This window comes from Octopus sinensis, unplaced genomic scaffold, assembly GCF_006345805.1.
Source record: "Octopus sinensis unplaced genomic scaffold, ASM634580v1 Contig16174, whole genome shotgun sequence".
NCBI lineage: Eukaryota > Metazoa > Mollusca > Cephalopoda > Octopoda > Octopodidae > Octopus > Octopus sinensis.
In genome coordinates, this window is record NW_021834197.1 from 6,201 (window position 1) to 17,500 (window position 11,300).

General features: G+C 40.9%; 1 protein-coding gene across 1 annotated transcript in view; it reads left to right on the top strand.

The window, feature by feature from the left end:
- Nucleotides 1-4,550: 4,550 nt before the first annotated feature.
- LOC115230713 (dual specificity protein phosphatase 10-like) overlaps nt 4,551-11,300 on the top strand; it is a 26,128-nt gene continuing 19,378 nt past the window's right edge. Inside the window, exons 1-2 of the mRNA XM_029800847.2 lie at nt 4,551-4,732; nt 5,532-6,372. Of these exons, the coding sequence (XP_029656707.1) occupies nt 5,835-6,372 (538 nt within the window). The 5' untranslated portion in view covers nt 4,551-4,732; nt 5,532-5,834. The remainder of the gene's footprint in view (nt 4,733-5,531; nt 6,373-11,300) is intronic.

Below are 11,300 nucleotides of genomic sequence, written 5' to 3' on the forward strand. Positions count from 1 at the left end.
AGAACGTAGCGGCAGATGAAATACCTATTTCTTTACTACCCACAAGGGGCTAAACACAGAGGGGACAAATAAGTACTGACAGACAGGTTAAGTTGATTACATTGACTCCAGTGTGTAATTGGTACTTAATTTATTGACCCCGAAAGGCTGAAAGGTAAAGTCGACCTCGACGGAATTTGAACTCAGAACGTAGCGGCAGACGAAATACCTATTTCTTTACTACCCACAAGGGGCTACCCACAGAGGGGACAAACAAGGACAGACAGACAGATTTAGTCAATTATATCCACCCCAGTGTGTAACTGGTACTTATTTAGGCGGCGAGCTGGCAGAAACGTTAGCACGCCGGGCGAAATGCTTAGTGGTATTTCGTCTGCGTTACGTTGTGAGTTCAAATTCCGCCGAGGTCGACTTTGCCTTTCATCCTTTCGGGGTCGATAAATTAAGTACCAGTTACGTACTGGGGTCGATGTAATCGACTTAATACCTATGTCTGTCCTTGTTTGTCCCCTCTGTGTTTAGTCCCTTGTGGGTAATAAAGAAATAGGTACTTATTTAATCGACCCCGAAAAGATGAAAGGCAAAGTCGACCTCGACGGAATTTGAACTCAGAACGTAGCGGCAGGCGAAATACCGCTAAGTATTTCGCCCAGCATGCTAACGATTGTGCCAGCTCGTTTCTGTCATTCTTTTATTCTGTTATCCATTTATTCTTTTACTTGTTTTCAAGGGTTTTAATTGAATAAATCGACCCTGGGACTTGTTTTTCTGAAGCCTAGAACTTGCTTAGAAACTGGTGAGTGTTGGTGACAGGAGGAACGTCCCAATTGTAGAAAATATGTCCCAATAAAGTAAATGCCATCTGACCCATGCAGGCATGGAAAAATGGATGTTAAAATGATGATGCATCCATGTGTGAATATGAGTAAAGGGATGAGTAAGTGAGCCAGATCATGAGTGTGTGTGTACATAACTGGGATAGATCATGAGTGTGTGTGTTGTGGGGGGGTGTACGTGTGTGTGTACGTGTGTGTATGTGTGTGTGCATGTGTGTGTGTGCACATAACTGAGACAGATCATGAATGTGTGTGTGTGTGTGTGTATGTTTACCTAACTGAGATAGATCATGAGTGTGTGAGTGTGTGTGGGCGTGTGTGCATGTACGTGTGTGTGTACGTGTGTGTATGTGTGTGTGCATGTGTGTGTGTGTGTATGTTTACATAACTGAGATAGATCATGAGTGTGTGAGTGTGTACATGTGTGTGTGCATGTGCGTGTATGTGTGTGTGTACATATCTGAGATAGATCATGAGTGTGTGAGTGTGTGCATGTGTGTGTATGTGTGTGTGTGCATGTGCGTGTATGTGTGTGTATGTGTACATATCTGAGATAGATCATGAGTGTGTGAGTGTGTGTGTACGTGTGTGTGTGTGTGCATGTGTGTGTACGTGTGTGTGTGCATGTGCGTGTATGTGTGTGTATGTGTACATATCTGAGATAGATCATGAGTGTGTGAGTGTGTGTGTACGTGTGTGTGTGCATGTGTGTGTATGTGTACATATCTGAGATAGATCATGAGTGTGTTCATGTATGCTTGTGCATATGCGTGTGTGTGTGTGTGTGTGTGTGTGTGCGTGTGTGTGCGTGTTTGTGTGTGTGCATAGCCAAGCCAGAGCATGAGTTTGTGCATGTGTCTGTGTGCATGTATGTGTGTGCATGTATGTGTGTGCATGTGTGTGTGTGTTTGCGTGTGTACATAACTGAGCCAGATTATGAGTGTGTGTGTGGACATGTACATGTGTGTGTGTGTGTGTGTGTGTGCCAGTGACAGAGGGAGAACAAATGACTACATATATGTGTGCATGTGTGTGTACATATACAATATGTGTGTATATACTCTTTTACTTGTTTCAGTCATTTGACTGCGGCCATGCTGGAGCACCGCCTTTTAGTCGAGCAACTCGACCCCGGGACTTATTCTTTTGTAAGCCCAGTACTATTATCGATCTCCTTTTTGCCGAACCGCTAAGTGACGGGGACGTAAACCACACAGCATCGGTTGTCAAGCGATGTTGGGGGGACAAACACAGACACACAAACAATATACACACACACACATCCTCCAAGTAAGTTTTAGCTTGCTAACCAACCACATTGTTCCACGTTCAGTCCCACTGCGTGGGCACTTGAGCAAGTGTCTTCTGCTATAGTCCGGGCCGACAATGCCTTGTGAGGGATTTGGTAGACGGAAACTGAAAAGAAGCCGTCGTTATATGTAATATATATATATATATATATATATATATATATTATGTATGTGGTGTTTGTGTGTCTGTGTTGTCCCCCTAGCATTGCTTGACAACCGATGCTGGTGTGTTTATGTCCCGTTACTTAGCGGTTCGGCAAAAGAGACCGATAGAATAAGTACTGGGCTTACAAAAAAATAAGTCCCGGGGGTCGATTTGCTCGATTAAAGGCGGTGCTCCAGCATGGCCGCAGTCAAATGACTGAAACAAGTAAAAGAGTAAAAAGAGTAAAAGAGTATATACGACGATATATGAGTGTGTTTGTTAACATGTTCATGTCAACATATAGGTGCAGGAGTGGCTGTGTGGTAAGTAGCTTGCTTCCCAACCACATGGTTCCAGGTTCAGTTCCACTGTGTGGCAGCCCTTTGTGTGTGTGTACGTGTGTGTGCTTGTGTGTGTGTGCGTGTGTATGTGCTCATATGTATGTGTGTGTTTGCGTGGATGCGTGCTTATGTGTGTATATATATATATATATATATATGCTCATATGTGTGTATGTGTGCGTGTGAGTGAGTGTTTGTGTAGATATGGGCTCATGCGTGTGTATGTGTGTAAATGTGGTGTGTGTGTGTGTGTGTGTGTGTGCGTGATGCTGCCAGAGCTGAAGAGGGAGGGGGAACTGAAGTGTGTGATGGGAGGGATGGCGTGAGGAGTAAGAAAAAATATATAAGAGGAGGAGAGAAGGGGAGGGAGGAGATAAAAGTTGAAAGTTCACAAAGATTTTTCTCGAGAAACAATTACTTTATTTTGCTGTGGTGGTAGTAGTAGTAGTAGTAGTAGTAGACAAAGTCGTTGCCCCAGCAAGGCCGTAACCGTGATGTCATGGAAAGAAGCTGGAAAACTGGAGAGATGAACTTAAGGTGACAAAGACGATGATGATGATGGTGATGGTGGTGGTGGTAGTGGTGGAGTCAGTGATGATGATGATGGCAGTGGTGTTGTTGATGATGGTGGTGGTGATGAGAGTAGTGGTGTTGAAGGTGGTGGTGGTGGTGGTGGCAATGATGATGATGATGATGATGGTGGTGGTGGTGTTGATGATGATGATGGTGGTGGAGTCAGTGATGATGGTGATGGCGGTGGTGTTGTTGACGATGATGATGATGGTGGTGGTCGTGGTGGTGAGGGTAGTGGTGTTGAGGGTGGTGGTGGTGGTGGCAATGACGGTGATGACGATGATGATAACGATAACGATGACAATGGTGACGATAATGATAATGATGATAAATGATAATGATTGCAGTGACGAGGATATGTTTAAATAAAATAGAAGTTCGGCGGGGAAAGAACGTCTGTAAAATGAGAGAACGCGTATGTGTGTGTATGTGTGTGTGTGTGAGCGTGTGTGTGCGTGTGTGTATACGTGCGTGTGGAGGAGTGGTAGCGTGTGAATGAGAGCGTGAGTGAATGAATCCTTGAGTGAGAGGGTGTATGTGTGTGTGAGCGAGTGAGTGAGAGTTTGAGTGGAAAAGTAAAAGAGTTATTTATAGACGTAGATAATATTTGTGTATATATTTATATACAGAAGGGACGAGTGAGAGAGAGAGAGAGAGAGAGAGGCAGATAGCAGACAGAGAGGGAAGAGAAAAGGAGAGGGAATATGAGAGGAAATGGCGAAGTAAAAAGAGTGAGAGTTTTGTACTGAGAGAGAGGGAAGACATACACAGAGAGAAAGTAAATATAAATAAAGAGAGAGAGAGAGATAAATGGATAGATAGATAAAAAGAGTAAGAGAGAGTGTGTGTGAGAGGAGTGGTAGAAGGAAATTTGAGTGCGAGCTAGGCGGAGAGAAGGGGGGAAATAATGAGTAAGAGAGCGAGCGAGCGAGGCGGAGAGAGAGAGAGAGACAGAGAGAGGAGGACAGAGATAAAGAGAGAGGAGGGCAGAGATAAAGAGAGAGGAGAACAGAGATAAAGAGAGAGGGGTTGGTGAAACGTTTAAGTGGAAGGGTGACGAATGCGGGAGGATGAGGAAGGGGAGGAGAAGCGAGGATGAGGTAATAGGTTGCTTTTAACGTCAGCTGGGAAGTTTTTCTCTTCAGAGCAACTGGCAAGGCCAGGCTATACACATCGTGAATAGAGCGCAGCGTGTAGATTCGTTAATATATATATATTTATACATAAACATATATATATATATATATTTATACACACACACACATATACTCATTTTTACACGCACAATTTTGGAAAGAAAAAATATAGAGAAACAGCGCTTATACCAGAATAAGGAGATTTAATTAACAATTTATTTTATATACATACATATATAATATTTTATATATATATTATTGTATATATATATATATATAGATATATTTATTCCTAAATAGACCATCCATACACACAAAAGTCGTATGATTTAACAGTATTAAGATAGAAGGTGAAAAGGCCCAAAGTCCTTAATATTTTATGTTAAACAAAGTAAGTTTATATTTGTAATATATTTAAATATACATACATACGTATATATATTTAGTGTTGTATATATATAGTTTAAAGTGCATATCTTCTAAACTTTTTTTGTTTTGTTTGTTATTGAACTATATACAAAGTAACGCACGCACCAGCCGTGAGTCATAACTCACAAATTTGGCGTATTGTAATACTCACACATACACCCATGTGTCAGTGTATATATCTATATACATGTACGTGTGTAGCCACTTAACTGTTTAATCTTCCTCTTTAGTCCAACATTAACAGCAAAATACAAAAATCTAATTAAAAGAAAGGAAACATGATGGAAATATATAGACAAACCACGGATGATTTTAGCTAACGAAGGGCTATTTTCGCCATACAACATCCCATTTTCATCATACCCTGGTCACATCGCTATCCCCAAAAGACAACCCCCACAAAAAAAAAAAGAAAAGAAACTGGACTGTCTTTTGTTTTATTTTTTTAAGGGTCGCCCCTCGTTTTTGTTTTTTCTGTTGTCTTCAAACCACGTAAGCTTTTCTTGAAAAGCTTTCTTTTAAGGAATAAGAAAAACGGAAGAGGTTCCTAGGCGGATCTTTAATACCATTCTGTTTAATAATTATTTTTGCGGAGAGACAGACGAACAAGAGGATTTTACATTTAACATCCGTGTATATTTTTTTTGTCATTTCATTTTCAATTTAAATTATCTTAATTTTATTTTCCATTTCATTTTATTTAATATTTTTTTGTGCATAACATAACATCTATATTTATTGTATGTACATATATATTCTAGGATCGCCAACCTCAACCACATTTACTGAACGGTTTTAAAGCATATGTATATATAAACATATATATTTGTGGATATACGGATTACATATTGTGAACAACTTGGAAAAATATTTTTTTGAGCGGAAAAAAGAAATTTTGAATGACCAGAAGTTAAGAGAGAAAAGTGTTTTGTAAAATTTTTTATTTCGTTATTGGATAAAAATATTTATTATACACACAACTACATATATATAGTTTCACACATTTATATATATTTATAAATATATATACTCATATTTAAATAATTCCAAAACAAAAAAGCAAGATGCCTGATTCAGGAGAAATAGATGTTCTTACACCAACATTAAGTTTACCAGAACGAAGAAGGGCTGGATTGAAACTGGAATTCGGTTCTTTGAATGTCGTGAGCAAGAAATGCAAACTGGAAAGTTTATCAGCCGATGTCGGCCTGTCTGATATGTCGAACGGTACTTTACGCCGGGCGCGAACTATAACCACCAACGAACTGGCCGGACGTTTGTCGTCGGGTCGCGCAAAAAGTATGCTGATTGTTGACTGTCGGCCCTTCTTGGAGTACAATATGTCACACATACGGGGCGCAATCAACGTCAACTGCATCGATCGGTTAAACCGCAAAAAACTGCAACAAAAGGGTAAAGTGGCTCTGGTCGACTTGGTCACCACGAAGGAGGGCAAAGAGATGTTTCGGAGACGGTCTGCCAAGGAGATTATCTTGTACGACACTTGTACGAGAGATGAAAGCCACTTAAGCAGGGACAATGCAATCACAGCCATCCTCAGTTTACTGTACTGGGAGGGAAAAGAGGCATTTATTTTAAAAGGTGAGTTTTTTCAAGGCCTTTTTCTACATCTTGTTTTGTTGTTTTGTAAATATATTTGATATTATTTTCGTGTGTTGTTAAGATTTAGGGATCTATTTCATGACTTTGTCAGAGAAGGGGCAGCATTTACGACAGCTCTGTTGGATAGGGTCAGCAGCGTATATGAACCCTTCCAGGATTTCCAAGACTGGTTGGTAGGGGCAGTAGTGCCCATGACTTCTTTCGCGGCTTCAACTGGGGGCAAACAATAACAAAGAAGGACCTATTGTATAACGTAATCATATCTACTTTATATCTGATTAACAGACTGGATAGGCATGTCTGGGACATCTCTGTTCATAAGTGCACCATGGTATCAGATAGAACATCTTTGATCGTGGCTCTACTGGATCAAGCCTGACTTGAGGCCAAACGATAACAAAGACGGACACATCAGATAATGCAGTCTCGGGTAACCTATACCTGAATTAATTACAAGATGGTCACAGCAAGATCAGATCTGCCCGATCACAACTGATAGAGCTGAACAATGACAACAGAACCATCTTTCGTTTATCTCCATTTGTACAGCACTTCTCATATATTGTGCCATGTATGTTGTTGTACGAATAGCAGGTCAACCCTAAAAATGTAGACAGACCCTAAGGTCAAAGGGCATCGTATTTCTTCTCTCTTTTGTTTTCATGTTTAATTTTTGCTTATGAAATAGTGTAACTCCTCACTCACCCATTTCTCAAGCCCCAGGAGAAAAGGTGAGAGGTTCTCGAATCAATTCTAACCCTTTACCTTAATGACTGACGAAAGAAAAGTTTTGTGACTCCTTATGCAGCCCCATCCCTGAAGGGTTTGAGTTGGGGTGATTCCCCTGTTCCCTTCTATCGCTCTACAGCTCGCCAACCTTCCAAATAACCCAGACGAACAGTTTATCTGATGTCGCCTAAAGATGCGATTTGAGGAAAATTTGGTCGCAGCTTTTAGCATTTGCAAGCCACCACGTAGAGGTCTCTCGTTGATTGGCGGCGAGTGTCAAATGCTGTTGTTATTTAGCTCCGGGTCAGTCTTGATCCAGGAGACCTATGATCAAAAGCGTTCCAGCTGTGACCACCCCGTCCTTTACTCCGACATAGTGTATCTAGAACTATATTATCTAACGTGTCCTTCTCTTTCCTGTTGTTGTTGTGTAGCCCAGGGTCAGTCCTGGTCAAGCAGACCTATGATCAAAAGTATTCCAGCTGTGATTATTTTATCTTTTATTCATAGTGTATCTAGGACTACATTATCTAATGTGTCCCTCCTTGTTGCTGCTGATTAGCCCCAGGTCAGTCCTGATCCAGTAGACCTATGTTCAAAGACGTTCCCGCTGCGACCATCCTGTCTTTTATTCTGACACACTATATCTTGGATTTTATAAATCCTTGTTGTTTAGCCTCCTTGTTGTTTAGCCCCAGGATCTATGATCAAAGGCATTCCTGCTGTGACCACCCTGTCTTTTTATTCAGACATAGTTTCTTGAACTACATTATGTAATGTCCTTCCTGATTTCTTTTTATAGACTGTAAGGCTCAATATGAGAGACATTCAGCTGCTATTTCTAACATGTTGATTGCTCACAGTCTTCCTCTTGCAGTGAGTGCACCAGCTGTTTTTGCACATATTGCACTAATCTGCAGCCCTTGTTCGCTATTCAGTTGCACCCGTGTTTAGTGCTAATGTTGAGAACGTTGCATGTGTTGTTGGTTGCAGTGGGTGCAATTTCTAAATGTTGCTAATTCAACATTGCAAATTTCATTTGCAGGTATTTACTGTAGTTACGTTTCTGCATTTGATGTTTTAAAAAGTAGTTGCAGTTGCAGCAAATGCTGTTAATATGAATGCATTAGTTGCACTTATATTTCCGACACTGCACCCGAGTGCAACTGCGATTCCTTTTAATACAGGTGTAGCTTTTAATTGCAGTCGTACCTGCTCACAATACAGCTATAGATTGCATTTTCAGGTGCATGTGTTAGCAATACCTGTCTACGTATATTGCAATTATTAGCGCATATGTTAAAGAAGTAACTGCAAAATGCAGGTGCATGTTTGCAATACAGCTGTAAGTTGCAAATCCAGATTGCACGTGTTAGCAATAAAGCTGTATACTGCACAATAACACACGTTAGCAGCACTACCTAAAGGTTGCAAAAGCAGGTGCACATATTAACCATGCACATGTTTACAATTCAGTTGTAGGTTGTAATTGGTGTTGCTCTTGTTAAAATGCAGAATATTTGCAGCTGTTGGTAGCGATATCGTTGCAGTTTTATTCACAAAGTATATTGTTGCAAATATTGCATTTTGTAAATGCAGCAGTCCTTATTACTGCAGATTCAGTTTGATGTTGGATTTTTAGTGGTATGCACCTGCAACCGTGTCACAACTGCAGATGTTGCAATTGTTTTAGCACCTGCAGCTGTTGTGACGATTGCAACGGTTTTCTACAGCACCTGCGTTTGATTTTGCAACGACTGCAGGTGCAGTTTTTGTCTGAAGGTGTTACACCATTTGTCCGTTGCTGCAGTTACTGCATTTGTTTTAGTAATATGCAAACATGCTTAATTGTTGCAATGTTTGCAATATTTGTGGCAGCTGCACCTCTCCCCTTGTTGCATCTATACAGCTGCAATCTTTTGACTGTTAACAAAAAAAAACCCTGCACTTTTAACAAATGCTTCTACAATTGCACCTTCCATGTGAATTACAAACACGTGCATCTGTAATTTTATTGAATTATTCCTTGCAGCTGTTTGCGTTGTTGCAACTTTTGCAGATGTCTTGCAATTAATGTCTAAAGTGATTGCACCTGTCGCTGCAAAATTAGCAATTTGCTGTTGCAGTTTACGTATCAATGAATGCAGTTGCATATATTATTGTTGCTGTATCTTTTCTTCTTCGTTCCCTGGAACCTGTACTATCGCAAAATTCCGTAGGTGTCTTGCAATCAGTGTTGGTTCCTCCGTCGCCGTTGCAATTCGTGCAGGTATCGTTGCAGCCTGTCTCTTTCGAGTGGTTGCACCTGTCATTGGAATGAATATTCGCAAATTGCTGTTGCGGGCCGCTGTTGTTTCAAGGATTGCAGTTTTGTATATATGTTGTTGGTACGGTTGTTGCAGTTGCATGCATGCATGCTCCAAGACATTTTTTCGTGCACACGATGATGCATTTCAAGAGTTTTGGAAACAGTGTGATCGTTGTGATATTCTTGAAGATGATGTCATTGATGGTAGGATGGTGGTGGTGGTGGTGTTAGTGGTGGAACTAGTCTTACATATTGTGGTGGTGGTGGTGGAGCTAGCCAGGCATGTTGTGGTAGTGGTGATAGTAGATGTGTTGCTGTGCTGGTGTTAAGAGATGTGATGGTTGTAGTAGTGTTAGTGGTGGAACCTGTTGTACATGTGGTTACTGTTAGGCGTGGTGGTTGTGGCGGTGGTAGTAGAGGTTCTAGCGGAGCTGGTCATGCATGTTGTGGTTGTTGTGGTAGTTGTACATGTGGTGGTTATAGTGGTGTTAAGCCATACATATTGTTGTGGTGGTAGTTTTGACGGTTGTGGTGGTTGCTGCGGTAGTATGGGCTTGGTAGTTATAGCAGTGGTGTTTGGTGGTGGTAGTAATAGTAGTATAAGCGGTTGTTGTAGAGGTGATAGTAGTAACTATAGTACTTGTGGTAGTATTTGTAGTGGTGTCACTGTTTATACATGCTGTGGTTTCGGTTGTAGTATTTATGGTGCTGTCAGATGTCGTATCGTTTGTCATTGATGTTGTAGTATAGGTGGTAGTAGTATGCTGCTATTGCACTCTGGGTCAACTCTCACGGAGCAAGGTTCCTTCCATGGCCATCTCTTCGATTTCCTTTCATTGTATGTATTTTAGTACATTATAGTTATTTAGATTCGTAGTGTGATTTGAGGGAGATTTAGCTGCTATTTCAACCAAATCTAACTGCCACGTAGAGGTCTCCCTCATTGGCCCCTGCATACATATATACATACATAAGACAGTAAGGTGTGATTTGGGGGGGAGATTTAGCTGCTATTTCTAGCATCTCTAGCTACCACTTAGAGGTCTCCCTCATTGGCTCATACATGCATACATATATACACAGGGTGTGATTTGAGGGAGATTTGGTGCTATTTCTGCCAGGTCTAGCTACCACGTAGAGGTCTCCCTCATTGGCTCATATATATAGACATACACACACACACACACACAGGGTGTGATTTGAGGGAGATTTGGCTGCTATTTCTACCAGCCCTAGCTACCACGTAGAGGTCTCCCTCATTGGATCATACACACACACATATATATATATACACACAGAGTGTGATTTGAGGGAGATTTGGCTGCTATTTCTACCAGGTCTAGCTACCAAGTAGAAGTCCCCCCTCATTGGCTCATACATACATATATACATACAGGAGGGTGTGATTTGAGGAAGATTTTGGCTGCTATTTCTAGCACCCCTGTCTACAATACAAAGGTCAGCCCCACCCCACCTCTTCAGATGTCGGCAATGATGAGTCAGTCACGTGGTCATGTTTTTGTTTCTGCTATGATGTCATTGTGGATGATAATGTTGTTATTTGTTGATAATGCTGATAAACGTGTCTTGCTGCTATCGGTCAGGTTTGTGATGCTGGGTGATGTCATTAGCAACCTTCGTTCTTACTGATGTGTGTGGGTGTGTGTGTTACACTCGTTTCTCCTTTGTTTGTTTACGTATTTCTTGTTATTTGTACCTTTGGTGACGTCCTACCCATATATATATATATATATATATATATATATATGAGTATAGGACGTCACCAAAGGTACAAATAACATGAAATACGTAAACAAAGTAGTATAAGCGGTTGTATATATATATATTAATAAATAAAACATATACATAC